This window comes from Plasmodium cynomolgi, chromosome 12 (genome assembly GCF_000321355.1).
Source record: "Plasmodium cynomolgi strain B DNA, chromosome 12, whole genome shotgun sequence".
In the NCBI taxonomy this organism is placed as follows: Eukaryota; Apicomplexa; class Aconoidasida; order Haemosporida; family Plasmodiidae; genus Plasmodium; species Plasmodium cynomolgi.
In genome coordinates this window covers 2,317,022-2,334,251 of record NC_020405.1, presented here as the reverse complement: position 1 = coordinate 2,334,251, position 17,230 = coordinate 2,317,022, and the positions used below count along the sequence as shown (strand labels likewise).

At 39.4% G+C, this 17,230-nt stretch overlaps 3 protein-coding genes across 3 annotated transcripts in view; 2 read left to right on the top strand and 1 right to left on the bottom strand.

Moving 5' to 3' along the window:
• Positions 1-931: 931 nt before the first annotated feature.
• Positions 932-3,508, top strand: PCYB_126270 (hypothetical protein; the record flags this gene model as incomplete). The annotated part of the gene is made up of 1 exon (XM_004223961.1): positions 932-3,508. The coding sequence occupies one exon, from the start codon at positions 932-934 to the stop codon at positions 3,506-3,508; it is 2,577 nt and encodes an 858-aa protein (XP_004224009.1).
• A 909-nt stretch (positions 3,509-4,417) lies between these two features.
• PCYB_126260 (hypothetical protein) lies at positions 4,418-5,934 on the bottom strand (the record flags this gene model as incomplete). Its single annotated transcript, XM_004223960.1, has 7 exons — positions 4,418-4,494; positions 4,653-4,706; positions 4,832-4,869; positions 4,935-5,077; positions 5,295-5,336; positions 5,441-5,645; positions 5,840-5,934. 7 exons carry the CDS (start codon positions 5,932-5,934, stop codon positions 4,418-4,420), a joined length of 654 nt encoding a protein of 217 aa, XP_004224008.1.
• A 2,950-nt stretch (positions 5,935-8,884) lies between these two features.
• PCYB_126250 (hypothetical protein) overlaps positions 8,885-17,230 on the top strand; it is a gene marked incomplete at its 5' end in the record, with an annotated part of 9,954 nt that continues 1,608 nt past the window's right edge. Inside the window, 2 exons of the mRNA XM_004223959.1 lie at positions 8,885-13,069; positions 13,124-17,128. Coding sequence (XP_004224007.1) covers positions 8,885-13,069; positions 13,124-17,128 — 8,190 coding nt within the window. The remainder of the gene's footprint in view (positions 13,070-13,123; positions 17,129-17,230) is intronic.

Sequence of the window (17,230 nt, the reverse complement as noted above, 5' to 3'; positions counted from 1 at the left end):
TTTTTTTTTTTTTTTTTTTGGGGTGCCGAGCTTCTGCTTTTTATTACGCCGCTTTTCCCATTTTTGCTCCTATCATTTGCACCTTATGAGAATAATTTTTTTCAAACTAAACAGTTCGCATTTTTTTTGTTTTTAAAATGTTATGCAATAGTATTGTTACGTCGCGAGAAAGGAATACTTCATTCATGCGAGGAAAAACTGCAATATTGTTTTAACTTAACTTTCGAGTGAATAAGGGAAAAAATGAGCAATTCCGCCATCCGGAGTGAAACATGAAAATGAAAAATGAAAGCTGCGCAAAAACTGGTTAACTTGCAGCGCTTGTTTACGTTTGGCTAACTTGTAGCGTTTGTTTTACGTTTGGTTGACCTGCAGCTTTTGCTCATGTTTCAGTAACGTGCAGCGTTTTTTTTTCCCTTTTGCTGACCTTGGCTGTTTTGTTTTTAACCTTACCAATTTTGCCCACTCGACCAATTCCCTCCCACCTGCTACTAAGTTGGATAAAATGACATTTGTTCCCCTCTACTCCTTTTGGCGCTTTTTGTAGTGGAAAGAGAGCAGAAGAAAAAGGGCCAAATGGGTGCCGAAATTCTTCCAAACTGAGAAAAAACAAACAGTGGCCCTATGACCCATATGCACAGCAGAGCGTTCTAATATATACATGTGAGCATCCACTTGTAGTGCAAACACATTAATTGTACACACCTCTGCGCAAGCTTTTTTATCCGAAAGAGGGTAGTGGACATCATTGCACACAGCGCAATTAATGGGAAGAGTTAACACAAAAGGGAAGTAAAAGAACGCAGTTAATGGGAGAGGAAAAATAATATCACTCCTACAAAAAAACACCTTGCGCGAATATCCGAGGCGCCACAAACACGCCGTTATAGGACGGAAAAATAAGTAAAAAAAAAAAAAAAAACACCTTTTAATGGATAATCTTTTTACAATAAACATAAATCCAGACAAAAATGTTCGCTTAAATACAAATACAGAAAAGAATCAGTTGGGGAATTTCGGGAGGGATAGGGAGGGTCTTACAGTGCCCCCCGATGAGGAATACAACAAAAATAATGGAAACAAGAACAATACGAATGATAACAATAATAACCACTGTAGCGTCGAAGAAGATGAAGTCATAACCCTGGAAATGGATCAAATCAGCACAAACGATAGTTTCGATATGCTGGAAGAATTAAACGAAAATCAAATTAATGACTATGAAAATATGAGGAAGAAAATTCGAGCTCATATTTTGACCAGTTTTCAAAAGGATAATATTTTAATTGAGGGACCCGAACATTTGGAACAAGATTCTTTTTTTAAGGAACATAAATTGGAAAGGAATGAAAACAAATTACTGAAATTGAGGAAAGATAAAATTTATCTCATCGTTTCATCTGCCTCTCAGGAGAGAAATAAAAGGAGCAGGCAAAATGAGGCCAGCAACAGATATTACTATGACCCAAATGTGATTGGCGAAGATAAGCCGGGGGATTATGACAATTTTGTGGATGTCCTTTTGGGAAGGGAGGCGCCGCGGAAGGGGTCCAACCCCCCATCGAAAGGTGTAGTTGCTGTGAAGGAAGAGAGAGAAAAAAACGCTGCCACCGATGCGGGTGAAGAAAACGCTGCCACCGATGCGGGTGTAGAAAATGCTGCCACCGATTCGGGTGAAGAAAACGCTGCTATCGATGCTGGTGTAGAAAATACTGGGGACGACTCAATTGACCAAGTGGGAACTGTCGAAATAGAAGAAAAAACCGTGCAGGAGGAGGACCCCCCCCCAGTGGTAATCGAAAACGCGGAGGGGGGCACTCCAAAAAAAGGGACCACGGATGAAAGTGCAGAATTTTGTGCAGAAAGGTGTGTACAAACGTGTGAAGAAATTTGCCCAGACGATTCCAAGTCCAACCACGTGGTAGACGATTTTCGAGAAAAAATAAAAAATTGGCTAGTAAAATTCCCAGACATCAATTCCGAAAATTTGTTTTTCCACTTTTACTTCCAAAGCGAATTGTATAAAGAAAAAAAGTACACATGTCAGAACTGCGGATCTAGCGATTGCGACAGAGAGTTGACATTCAGACATGTGTGTAGAAATACATACTGCTTCCTATGCTATAAACGAGTGACTGGACCGATTTGCCACAACACCAAGGCACAATATGTTGCATTCAAAGCGAATACAGGAAAGCTTATAAATGACTTAAAATATATTCAATATCCGTACAAAAGTATGTCCTGCTTAAATTGTTTCTCAAATGACCATCTGAAATGTGGAAGGCCTCCATACATTTACGCCAAGCACACGTACAACGTTAGGAGGGAATATAACAGCAAGTTGGATCCATCCTATTTTGTCTACTTGAGAAATCCAAGAAATATATGGATTTTACATGAACCCAAAACGAATGAACAGAAGGGAAACAATGACGGTGATAATAATGCCCTGCGAAATGTGGACAATCAGTCCGGTCAGAACAGCAGCAGTGGTGGCAATGGAGGTGGCAGTGGAGGTGGCTACGGACGTGGGGGCGAACACGGCAATCGACGCAATAACAGACGTGGCAGCGAGAATAGCCAAACCGCAGCAAACCAGGAACGAGTCGGAGCTGCCCTACACAACCGCCACAAAGACGACAGCAATTTTAGCAGCAATCACAACGTGTACATGGTAGAAGACAAGCATTCATATGACAGCAGCAAACGTAAGGTAATCCTCACAAAGTATTCTTTTAACGATAATGCACAAAGGAACAAGCAGAAGAGGAATTACAATACGTACGATCAAGATAGCCAAAATAATTTCCACTCGAATAATAAAAGACACAAGAATGATGCCCACCAAAGCAGTAGTTACTATGATTACAAAAATAAGCAACAGGTACGCAATGATAAGCATGACAACATAAGTGACTTTTACCAACACGGCGGGAAACATGGCAATGGAAATAGAGATAACGACCAGTACAGTAGTAGACATCACAATAAGAATAGGTACATTCATGACAATAGCATTGGCGATTACTATAACAATGATGACAGGGGTCAGGACAACAGAAACAACGGCAATAATCATCCAGGCAGTTACTATAACTTACATAACGAGACCAATGATGGCGCCAAGGGATACACGAGTGGGCAAATGTATAGTGCTAGGGCAGGTCTATACAAATTCTCGAACGCCTCCAGTGGTCAATTTAGTAATCCAAGAGGTGGTTCCTCCATGAAACCAAATAATGCTAACTTTCATGTGAATAAAAATAACTCTCACAGTATGTACAGCAGACATCCGAATAATCAGCACTATGATAATAATCCCAAACGCAACCAGAGCAAAGGCAACCACGGAAGTTACAGCGGTCACAATAGTAACGTAGCTCTCCACAAGCACAATGACCACAGTGGGAACGGACTCGCTAACAACAAAGGGGGAAACACCTTGTACAAAAACACGTATAAGAACGTGCACCCCGATAGAGGCGGTTATCACGACTACCGATAAACGGGTAATTAATTTCCCCATTAAATGTTTTAAAAAAAAAAAAAGAAAAGGAAAAAACAGTTTTCCTATCTTTGCAGCAGTTTGTAGCGTGGCCTACGTTTTAAAGGGTACCCGCGAAAAAGTGGCAATTATGGTAAATACGTTAGGCTGCACATTTGCCAATCAAAGCCCCCCCCCCCCTTATCACGTTCCCCATCCTGTCTATGTTTATATGTACTTTGGCCTAAACGCGCCTGTACTTACGTTTACCCGTTCCTGCTCGCGCATGCGCATAGCATATTCTTGGAAAACGGAACACCGCGCGCCACTCGATCAGCTCTCCTTTAAATTTGTTCCGGCATTCAGCCAACATCCACATCTCCTTTACTCAACTCCCACCATAATTTGGATTCAACACACATGTGTATAAGTACACACATAATATGACTTTGTAAACAAGTTGTGTTTCCATAAAAATTTAAGTATATGTTCCTTCTCCGCATGGTTGAATTGTAAAAGTTTTTTTTTTTTTTTTTGTCAAGTATATTACCCCGAAGGGGGGAAAAGTGCCCCACGTAGGATCTTGTCAAAAAAGCTATAAGGACTCAGACAAATGCGTATATAAGCATATGTGCATGTGTCCAAATTGAAGTGGTAAATGTGGGACACCTTTTGAGGGGCTACCCACGCGTTACGCATGTGTTCCTTTTTTAAAGAAAAATTTGGCATCCTTTTTCATTAACTCGAGTAATTGTTTGATAAAATTATAAGTTGTTTTAAAATACAAATGAGATTGTTATCCCGTGTCAGACGTGCCCCGGTGAAGTGTCACATGTGGAACATACGCATGAGCATGCATGTTGTATACAAATATGCACTTATTACATGCTCGTAGAAGGTCGATGCCCTTTCGAACAACGAACTATTCGATCAGGAAACCACGAGGACAAATAACAAAAAAAATGAGATAAGCGTCAGGTAGACTATTAGGGATAGCATTTTCGGATCTGCGAAAAGGGGCAACGGAAAACGGGAGGATTCTCATTACGAGCTCAGCACAGATCGGTGTGCGGCACGGAATAAGGGGTGGCATTCCCCAGAACGCGCTTTATGGAAAATGACTCTTGTACTCTATTTAATAGCCCCTCTTTTTTTCTGCACTTACTATTTGTCTTTAAATAATCTGCAATTTTTTTCGTCACAAAGTTCATTTTTTCATCTGAGAAGGAGGGGGCAAGTGGTCAAAATGGAATGAAGTTTGTCTACGGCAGAAGCAGAAGCGCATTTATTCGCCATGTACAGTATGAGAGGTATGTACAAATGTGCTTCTCCGTTTTGGCTCACTTGAGTAATCCATTTCGTTTTCCAACTCGTCAAGCAGCCTACATAAATGGGGGTGATGTGGAGGATAATATAAAAGGCGTTTCGAACAAAAAAAAAAAAGTACCAAACTGAAAATATTTCCTTTTCACTCTTTTTATACTTTTGTTGATCCTTCAACTCTGTATTGATGGTAATGGCGGCGTTGTGCAGCCGCTCCGCTGATTCGGCTAGTTCGTCCAAATCGTTATCTTGCCTTTTGAGCACAACCTAGAAATACACACGCAAAAGAGCGCATACAGGTATATATATATGTATTGGGGCATAAACGGTTCATTCTTTCTGTTTTTTTCAATATTATGTAAAGTGGAGTTATTCCCCCGGATTTCGGACAGCGCACATATATTTGTTAGCGAATCAGCTATCCCCCTCTCGCCATTCCTTCCTTTTTCTCCTTTTCGCTTTTTTTTTTTTTTTAATGCATTACTGCGTCGTATTCCCCCTTCATGTCTCCACTGTAGTTTAAAACCTGCCACAAAAAAAAGGGAAAACATAAAGGTTACGTTTCTCGCACAAAAGTTTCTTCATTTTCGTAGTCGATTACGTGGCGTTTTTTTATCCCGCTGCTCTAACCTTGTACGTCAAGTTGCTGGAAATATCGTTCAGAACGGTTCGAATATTTTTCAGCGAACTGGCTCGGTTCTCCAACTCCTCATTGCTAATATTAAATTTTAATAAATTTTTTTTCACAACATTGACGGAGTTGTCTAGATCATCTAAGTCTTCGTTAAGATATTTTATTTCTTCCTTTATCCGGGAGTATTTCTCCTTGGCCAAGCTGCGGGGGAACAAATTTGCATTTGCCTTTTAAATGGGTTGTTAAAGCTACTCCATTAAAATGGAGCATGTGTGTTGAAGCACCCATGGGAATTACGCTTCGTCAGTAAAAAGAAGGAAGTGTGTGCATGGGCTTTTATTTTTTCCCCACTGCATTTGTGAGCAACTATGCTGCAAAATGATTAAATGTTTCACATTGAATTCTTGTCCGGGATGCTACTCCAGTTGTTGTATAGACATTGCAGCTTATGCACTGAGACATCCACTTCGCTAAAAGGGAATTGTGCCATGTGTCCACATAATGAATTATTGTCGCACAGATAGGTACAACAGTTTTAGTTTCCTTTCACGTGTGCATTTATGTAGACTGTGCGTTTTTTTTCAAATGTGATAGATGCGAAAAAAAAAAAATAAATATTTGCAACGTGGTACTTTATTTCTCTTTTTATATAACGTGTGTACACGTACACACATATATAGTGTTTTTATTTCCATACTGTTTTGCTTCATGAAAGGGGTCATCCTTTTCCGTCTTCATTTTTTCCTTTTTCTGTTTTAGTTTCCGTTGTACACATTAAGTGGTGTTGGCAAGGTCTTCTTTACGTGGCGGAGAAGCAAAATGCGGGGTGTGCGTGGGGGGGCCTCAGCGTGCCAGCGTATCAACATATGTGCAAATCCGATGTGCCCATATATCTACGCACGTGTTATATTTAAAATTTACGGCTAAACCGCCATCACACGCGCTACTTCACTTTAAGTTGAAAACACCAAGCAGGCTTCCCAAAGTGGTACACACAGCACACAGATGTTGAATTAATAAATCATAAGATGCGGAAAAAAAAATATATATATGCCTTAATATGCAAAGATATTTTTTCCCCCTTATGAGGAAGAATAACCCTGAAACGTTGTTCCTCCTGTTTTTAATTTATACTGAGGGGACAAAATTAATGTGTTTCTTTTTTTTCCTTCCCTGGGGAAAAGCACACTTTTGATGACTGTCTTCTCCAAATTAGTAATCGCCATGGAACACTTTAAACGGGGGTCCTCCTTCTGTGTGTGTGTCTCTACAAATAGGTAACAAAAGAATGAATGCAGATTTTCCTGTATGGACAAAATCTCACAACTGTTCGTACCAAAACGAAGGGGTTTCAAAAAAAAAAAAACTTCCATGTGTAGCATGCACCTTTTACTTTAAATATAACATCACGAGTTGCAGTCCGTGCTCTCATTTCATTTTCTCCTTGCTGAGTAGTAATTCTACAGCTAACACGTGTGGTCAATCTGTTTTTCTAACGTGACTATCTTTTTCAAGTGGTAAAAATTGTGGCCACAACTTTATATCTCTCTGAAGAGCAGAAAATAAGTGCGGCGAGGGAAAAAAAACGTCACGGCGATGTGCGGTGAAATGTTTGAAAGTGTTTAAATATTCTTGTTATACTACTTTAGGTGTACTGCAAAAAACTGCACAATTAGCACTTCTTCCCACTCTCTACAATGTTGCCTTTTTAAGGGGGTAGTTTATACGCGTAATTTTGCGTACAAATTGGGGCATATATTGGCTTGTTCGCCAGCGCGCTTAGCCGAGTCGTTTAGCCCGCCCCGTATACGTGTATGCCACTCCACGGGGATAAAAGGAAGGTACTACATGCTTACGTTAGCGCGTATGCATGGGGAAAACCACAAAGGAAGGAAAAGGGGGATATGGCAGACGAAATTCTCGCAAAGTGTGTTGACTCGCTTAACTGTTCCATACATACGTATAAATATGCTGTACATTTATATTGCATAGCCATATGCACACAAGTGAAAAAGAAGAAAAATGCTTTACAGCTTAATTGTGCCACATCCCTGGTTTAAATGCTTCAAATAGACTAATAACATTTGGTATGTATGACGTTTTCCAATTTTTTTTTTTTTTTTTTTTTTATCGCCTTCATGATGCATTTTCCCCTTCCCTGCTTTTTTTGTACGCAGAAATCGTTCTGTGACATAAAAAAAATGGCATGCCTTCACCAGCACGTAATAAAAAAATGTTTCGCTGGCCAATCCTTTTTTTCTGATTGAAACCTATTTTACTTTTCCCCTTTTGCGTAATTTTGTTCTTTGTTTTGAATACATTCATAAGTAAAAACTGAGTGACAGTAAGTCACAGACACATAGAGTACTGGGCAAAGGCTGGTTTTACTCCATGTTGGATATTTCCCCTTTCACCAAGTACGTGATGTTAGCATACATTAAATTGTTTTAGTTCATCCTGGCCAAAAAAATAAACAAAAAAGGAAAAAAAGAAACGTGTGTTAGTATTAATTTTTATGTATCAAGTAACATTCCTGCTTCATCACTTTAAGTACGTTCCCCTTTGTATCTTACTGTTTGTTACTTTTTTTTTTGAGCTCTTAATTTTTTTTCCCATTTTCGCTCTTTTTTCCTCCCTCCCCTGGTTTGTCCCCTTTGCTGCTGTTTTGTGAAGAATCTGTGTCAAGCGTCTGTTGTGCTTCGCTTGGGGAAGATAATTCGTACCATCTCAGCGCAGCGCATACGGCGGAGTGGCATAACACACATGGATCACACACAAGTAGAACAGAACACATTGCTTGTGATGAAAGCGTAGCGGTGGAGAATGAGAAGGAGGCGAACAAGTTAGCCGATCATTAGCCGATCATTAGCCGATCATTAGGGGATCATTAGCGGATCATTAGCCGATCATTAGCGGATCCTTAGCGGATCCATAGCCGATCGTTCGCCGATCGACCAAATCACGTAAGCATGCCGATGAGAACCTCCGAAGATGGATACACTTCCGCTGCTAGAAGAACTCGAAAATGACATGAAGGTGCTAATCGCTGAGACAAGGAAAAAAAATGTGTGCATAAAGGAGAAGACAGAAATATGCATCATAAAAATTAAAAACTACAATAGTATAATCGAATCGAATAAAAACCAACTGTTCAGCAGCTTTGAATTCCCCATAGACGAAATAATCGAAATTATAAACATAGGAATCCACATCAGTAGTCACAAAATCTCCAACATCTGTTTGCTCATAATTAAGAGAGTCGTCTGTTACATCCTCTACATAATAGACAACAAACACAAAATAAAAAATTTTAGGTACATAAACATAGAGAAGCAAATAGAAAAAATTACGAACAAGTTATTCGATTTGACATTCCTTGAAGATAAAAAGTTTTAATTAAAATTGTACAAATAATATTAGCCGCTTTTTCTCATCAGTATATGGAGTATTACAACAAGGACATTATTAACACCTTGCTGAAAATTTTGTACTCCGTTTATTATTCATCATTATATGATAGCAATACAATTTTGTATCAAACGTGTTGTGCTGCGTATAAGCAGCTACTCAATTCGCTCATTGATGTGTGTAATAGGGAGAGTAGAGTTGGGGCTACTCCGTGTGATCACTTAGAGAATTGCATGTGTGAGTCAGATGAGAAGGAGAAAAATGACACAGAAGGGAAACGAGACAGTGGTGACCACAACCTTGTGCATAGGGAGGAGGACCACTCAAGGGAAGTGAAGAACCTCTATTTTGAAAATTTTGTTTTGCCATATGATACGGATAGCCCGATAGATCTCATCTACATAACGGATCTAAAAAATCAGAGTTTCATGAAAAACAAAAATAAATTGCTTTCCCTAATTCATTACCTCTGCTATTGCTGTTTTGTAAATATTAGACTAAAGTATAACTCTGTTGGGGTTTCTTTCCCCTGTTCGTATGGAACCGCAGTGGAGGAAAAACGAAAAGAAGATAGTGTTAATGAAACCGCTAATATAAGCCAAGAGCGAAGGCAAAATTCGAATGTATCTCAAACGAATGAACCTTCCAGTAAGCTACAATCCGCACGAAGCAACTGTCAAAAGAGTGCCGATCAGCCCCCCAGAAATGGCAATAATGGTACTCTCCAAGAAGAACCAAATGATGAAAAAATAGTTACCCCTCTTAAACAGACAAGTTATTCAAAAGACACACTGCAGTCGGGCAGAGGCAACGCCGACCCCCCTGTGGAAGAAAAACATAACGCACAGCAGGAAGAAGAAGAAGAACAGCAGAAAAAAAAAAAGTCCAGTAAGGACGAAAGTGTGTACATGTGTAGTGTGAAAAATTCTAATATAAAAAAATTCTTGAAAATTTTAAAAAGCACAAATGGAAAAAACCAAACGGATAACAAAATGAACCATGATGATAACGAAAATGTGCAACCAGACTCGTGTGACCAAAGGTCAGAAATCCTGTCGACGTACAACAAGAACAATTTAATTTTGCCATTGAACTTTTGCCTAGATTTATTGTATATATTTCTTAACAACTATGAACACTTTTTAAAAAATTTCGATTTTTTCAAATTATTGAAATTTGAAATTATATACATCATACTGGTATCATTAAAGTATAACTTACACATAGACGTTTTTTATCGATGCCTGAAAATTTTTGAGATTATCTGTCACAGATATTTTCAGTACTTCCTGGGAGAAATAAAATTTCTTTTCCTAATCCTAATTCAACATTTGTGCTTGACGCAACCCTTTTCAAAATTGCTCATCGTTTTAAATTTTTTTTTCTATCTCTTTGATGACACACTGACTCTGTTTCATTTGTACAAATATTTTTGCCATGGGGGGGGGACGGCAAAGGTGGGAAGAGCAGCTGAGGAGGAAGATGTGAAGAAAGACCCAGAAGTGGCCAACGACGCCGTAGTCAGCGGTACCGAGGGAGCGAAGAAAAAAAAAAAAACGAAGAGGGGCTACATGCAAGAGGGTGAGCATCCCCCCGCGGAAGCACAAAATGTCCCCACCGAAAAACCGACCAGTCAAAAACGCCCCGATGTAGTAAGCAGTAAGTCCGATGCGGAAAGTAAGGGGAGAAAAGAGGGGGAGCCGATCTCACGCGAAACAAACCCAAAGCAGAGTGATGTGATGGGAGCGAAAAGCTCAAGCGGGCAGGGGGAACACCACAGTGATGACGACGACCTCCTGTTCATCAGGGTCGTCGAATATATTAGCAAAATTATTCACGAATTGCTATTTTTGCATTCGATTGACCTAACCAAAATGTACGCCCATTTGAAGGTGTTTAAGTATGATAGGATATACACGGGCGAGAAGAAAGTTGAGCAGCATATGGACAAGGGGCGAAGTAAGTCGGGTGGCAGCGGCAGGGGCGAAAAGAAGGGCGCGCAGGGGGACCACAAAGAAAGCGACAAAGAAGGACACATAGAAAGACACAACGAAAAGCACAACGAAAAGCACGAGAAAAAGCTCAATCAGGGCGACGGCCAAATAAAACCAAAGCAGCAGAACCATGAGAAGGAAGTCCAAGGCAGCTCCAACGAAATGCCATTCCGCAACTTTCTGAGTTACCCCCTAATTTTACCAAAAAGTTGCGAAAATCCGAGGGGAAATTTCTACTTATTCAAGTACTCAGCGGAGAAAAAAGTAAGTAGAACCCTGTTTAATGATTTATGCTACAAAGACGCTGACGAAATACGCCTACTTGCGTCCACTGTTGACAATATTTTATCCCTTGTGAATTCTTTTTATGTAATTTTTTTAAACATATTGAGAATGTCCCTAAATCAGTATTGCTTCGCAACGATAGATCTAAATGATGAGAGTGGATTTGCTCTAAGTGAATCATCGGCTTGTGGTAGCAGGTCCGAGAGGAAGCATGTAAACAAGGAGGCAGTGGCACAGTTGTGCAATGAGCGAGGATATGGTCTGCAATCTTTTTCGACGGCTCAACCCCCCAGTGTCATTAGTGGAAATAACCCCTCTTTTGATGATGAACTGGAACGAAGGCTCGACTGCTACAATGAGAACACAGCCGAGGGAACGAATAAGTGTGCAGGAAGAGGGGGCGATTTGTGTAGCGATTTGTATAGCGCTGTGAGTGGCGGTGTGAGTGGCGGTTTGTATAACAGCGCAAATAGTTACAACCCCCCAATAGACCGCGACAACCCCACGAACGATGGAATCAAAAAAGAAGAAAAGAATCCCCATAGAAGCAAGTCTATGAATCCAAATGACCAGTACCATGAGAACATATCCCTATTTTTTAACGTATTCAATTCCACGTGCAGATATTTCATATCGTCTCTCTGCTTGATCTTCTCCTACACGAACACACTAGATGTGTGTTTCTTCAGTGGGTTCCAGAAAATAATTTTTATCAGTACTCATTTAAAAATAAATATCTGTACCAATGCGTGTCTGCAGACCTTAACAAAATGCAGTAGTATTTTTACCCTAGAAAATTCACCCTTCTTTTTGAAGATTCTTAGAAATTTTGAAAGGCAAGAAAATAGGAATGAAAACAACTCCGGTGTAAGAAAGAGCAAAGGGGCCATCAAAAGCATCAGTAAGGTTCCCATGTTGTACTCTTCTAATGAGAGTAAAACATCCAGTCGCAAAGGTAGTGAGGCTAGTGTGAAGGATGGCAGCAATTTTGTCCACACGGGTCACTCACTGGGAACTGCTACCTCTGCGCATAACACGGGTAAATCTGTTAAACGTGGGAGTAACGACTTGGAGGAAGCTAAGCGTGAGTCAAGCAAAAGGCACGATGAAGTCGAACACACAAATGTTAAGGAATACATGGAAAAGGAGGACAAAATAGATGATATGCTGATCAAACAAAAGAGAGAAGCGAATACTGTCAAGGGGGGGAATCCACAAATGAGGGAAAAGGGTGACGATTATTCGGGGAATTATTTTTATAACTTGAAGAGCGGAAAAAGTGAGAGAGGCGAGAATACAAATGTGGGTAATGAGAACCAACCAAACATGGGTGTTGAACTGTGGAGGAATTCCCCTCCAAGTGACGCTCATTATAACGTTACCAGTAAGGCTCTGGATGACGGGGAAGGTGCAGAAAGAGGGGAAAAAAATAGTCGAAGGAGAGACACGGATCACATACTGGCGAACAAATCTATCTCAAAAAAGACAAGCATAGAAAGTGTCGAGTCCAATTTTGTTTGCTACAAATCGACACTGAATGAAGATCGTATAAAATATTTTGACGAGATCATTAGTATCATATTGAAAGAATCATACTTCATAAACAACGATTTGAATAACGTAAAATATATTCTGTCGATAAAGGCAGTCATTAGCATATTCTTCATTTATGGAGACAACCTCCATTTTGAAAACTGGCTAAGGATGATTAACCTCTTCGTCGAAGTTAATTACATATATAAGTATATATCGTCAATAGAGAACAAAACGATTGAGTTCCTAAACTTCCTTCATCATATTAACAAAAATGAGGAAGATTTTATTTTCTCCCTAAGTAAGAGACTCATCGATTCGGACAAAAACAATTATGTACAAAATGTAAATTCAAAAAGTGCTGAATTTTGTTATTTTATATTGAGGTTTATTCAGAAAAATCCTGTACTGTGTGCAGAAATTACTGTTATTTTTTCCTCATTTTCTTACTTTTTTAAGAACACCATATTTTATAAGCTATCCACGTTGATTAATATTTTGAATTCAATTCATTTTATGATATTTAATCAGTTTTTCAAGCAGAGGAAGGTGGGGTCCAAGGGGGGGGAGGTACTACCTCCCAAGTTATGTTATAAGGGTAGGACCCCTGGGGAGGGCCACATACCAGGCAAAGAGAGTAAACAAAATGGAGGTGCACATGCGAGTGGAAGAGGCTCTAAGGATATGTGCACCACTCTGTTGAACGGCCATATGGGAAGTTCCCAAAAAGGGGCGAACTGCGAGGATGGAAATGAAAGCACTACCAAGTTAACGGAGCCCTACAGGGAGGCACCCTTACATTCGGGAAGCTCCCGCGGAAGGGAAAAGAACGAAGAAGACACAACTCCCAACAGTCGCGAATACATCAAATTTAACAAACTAAATAGAAAGAAAAATATAATTGAAAAATACATCGAATTTTTGCACAAGAATGATAATATTTTTGAAGTGTATTATTATTACCTGTCCCATTTTGACCCCATGTACACAACCTATTTTGCTTTCTACACGGATATGTTCTTTTTATCTAAGGGGGAGAAGCGGAAAGGGATGGTGCGTAAGGAAATGGCGAAGGGTAGACCAACCAACAGCGAATGCGCAAATTTACCAAGACAGGGAGTTACCACTCAGGAGACAACCATCTCGACAGAAATGAATGATAAGCCGAGCGATAATGCAGCTAAAGAGCACATCTACTACATCGTACTGAAGAAATTAGAAAAGTTTTGCATCTTCGAAGATTTCTACCCCTTATATATGATAGAAATGCTGTGTGTTATTAACCTGGATAAGATAAAAAGCATTTACAACAACTGCTGCATGAACATATTACTGCTCTCCTTGTGCAAAAATAATGACATCCAGAAAAAAAGCATTGACACGTTGTTCAATATTATAAAAGAGTCTATTGTACATTATAAACACAACTTTGAAATTCAGTTTCTTCTGTTTAAACCATTTTTCCTGTTCATTGTTAACCCGCATACATGTTACCGATCATATTTTATTAGCTCCTTCTTAAATTCCATTAGAAAAAATGCTTCCTTTTTTAACAAGGACATGTGGCTGTTTATTATTTTTCTCCTCTACGTATCATTCCAGAAAGAGTTAAAAAAAAGAAGTTTAAAAAATACCAACGGGGATGAAACGGATAGCCAACAAATAATGGAGGAAAATATATCCAACATTAACAACATTTTTAACATCCTGGAGATTATAATTGTAGATTATATTGAGGAAGTCCCTGTGTGTAAAATTATGGAAGTCGTCATTCACATGCTCATCCTCTTTTCGTCCCTAAATGTTTTGAGCAATAACATATCCTTCAGGGCCATCAATTTTTCCTGGTCAATCGTTGATTACATTGTGGGGCGCTCTCACATGCTGGAAAGGAATGGAAAAGAAAAGGACCTTGGTGAAACGGAAGAAGGAGAAAAAGGCACCCCCCAAGGAGATCAACACAAAACAGGCCAAAACAAACTCCTTCACATCTGCGCCATAGAAAACAAAAAAATTTACATATACGAAAAGGAAATTAAAATGAAAAACATAAAAATGAAAAGCTTTTTTATCTTCATTTTGAATCAACTTATGAAGCTGTGCTTCGACGAAAGAATAGAGGTTCGAAATTGCAGCATCAAAACGATCATTAGTATTCTCTCCACACATATTTGCAAATTCGACTTTTTCTTTTACAAAACGTCCATTTGTTTGTTACTTAAGCGGTTGAGCGTTAGGTATTATTCCAAGTTGCACGGATATTTCGAGATGGAGTGTAGGAATGAGCACCAGGTGGATTGCCAATCGGGGGAACCTACCAGTGTAGACCGCACCGCAGACGTAAGCAGCTTCCCATTGGAGAGCAAAAACAGTGGTACAGCCCCCACAAGTGAGGAACCTGCAGAACGAGGTAGAACCTGCGTGGGGGAACTGTTCAGGAAGAGCTTCGCAGACCTCACGGCAGAGGTGGAAGGACAATTCGCAAAGAAAAAAAGAAAAAAGGGGAGGGGGGAAATGAAGGAGCACCCCGATTTATTAAGCAAAATTGAAAAAGGAGCCGGTATTACCAGCAGTAACGGAAGCGTAAACGGAGGCGGAAACGGAGGCGGAAATGGAGGCGGAAACGGAGGCGGAAATGGAGGCGGAAACGGAAGCAGTGGTGGAAACACCGCTTTGGAGCCAGAAAAGAACGGAGACTTGTACGACTATGTAAATGAAAACTTCAGCAAAATTATCATCCACCATTCAAGGGACAGCAAACTGAAGCAGTGGATCGAAAGCTTTATCCTAATCATAGAAGGGTGTAATCGGATCCTCCTCGAGCAAAGGAACTACAGAAAGTTCTACATCTTTTATGGTACCTTTGTGAACATCCTGAAGACTACACTGTTTGTGAAGTATAACAGTAAGAACATGTTTGAGCTCCACATATCGATATTGCAAATACTTAACAACATTTTTATGTCCAAGTTGACCTACTATGATGTGTGCCATTTCACAATGAAGAATTCGCTAAGCAATAGGAATAGATGCTCTGACCATGTAAGCATTTTCGACATGTGCCTTTTTTATATTTACAATTATGCCTACTGTACTGATGACCAGAAGATTAAAGATTTCATTTTGAAGCTCCTTATGGAAAATCTGAAAAATGTGTACTGTGACAAATGGATATATGTGCACTCGGTGATGTATTTGCATTTGTTTCACTTGTTGTTTACATCCAGCGTGGAGGTTGTGCTGAGTCCAGGGGAAGGGAAAACCTACTCCTTCTTGAACTACCACTCCATTTTGAATGAGTTGTTTTTTGATTACTTTGTCAGCGGGAGGGAGACGATCACACATCATGTGGGAAGCGACATCAATTCTGCATCGAACAAGATGGGAAATAACCCCCCCAAGTGTGCACAGAAGGATGAGCCACCAGGGGGGGGAGGAGACTCTCCAAAGAGGAGGCCATCCTTCCTAAACAGCCACTTCACATTTGAGTACAAAACGAACGAAGCATCGAATGACCCACTAAATATTTATAACATACTAGAGAACAACAAAGGCATATATAGCGCAGAAGCATTTGGAGAAAACGCGAAATTGGAGAGTAAAGACATATACGCGGGCTTCTTAAATGGTCACGTAAATAGCGAAATTTTTACCATCATGATGGATATTTTTCAAACGCTAGAGTATGACAAAATAAATCTCCTAATAAATGAGGAACTACTAAAGTGTGTAAAATATTTGCTACTAAGTTTGGGAGAAAATGAAGAGAAAAAGTCCATCCTCACCAAACTGCTATACTTTGTCTTTGATGAAAAAATACTGTTTAATGAAAACTCGGATGAAATAATTGAAAAGGTAGAACTCAATGATACATATAACAAACTCGATATGGACATAAACACCAAGGAATTAAATGAGGAAAATAAAGAGTGTAGTAGATTATTTACCTTAAATTATAAAAAAATATACCCATTAAATAATTATATAGAATATTTCCAAACATTTTCCATAGGACTGTTCAATTATTTCACTCCTTTTTTGATTTTCTACATTCATAATAAGTTCAATTTGTTTCCCAACTATAATGTAAATATAATTTACTCCATCATACTGTGCAATTTTATGAGACAAGAATTTTACAGCATATTTTATCAGAAAGAAAATTACTCTCTTGTGCTTTCCTTTGTTAATATGTTTCCATACATTATTGCGGGTCACGTGAAATGCTTCTTGCATAATATAAATAACAACTCCTGCTTTGTCTTTTACGAAAGTATTATCATCCTGTTGAAAATTACGTACAATATGCTTCAAATTTCGGGGAATATCTCCAAGGAGGATTTGCTCAAGTACTGGTGTGCTGTCATTTTCTCCGTCGAAAAGATTCTTTTCGTTAGTTGTAAGTGCTCAAGAGAGGGATCATGCGAGATGTTGGGGTGTGTGTGGGGGGTCACTCTACCGTAGTAGTTTCTTTGAATTGAATAGCTGTGCACATTTGCGGGCCTCTCCTTTTGCATTTTTGTGAAATCTTGTTAGTGTTCCCCCCCATGCGGTTATATATATATG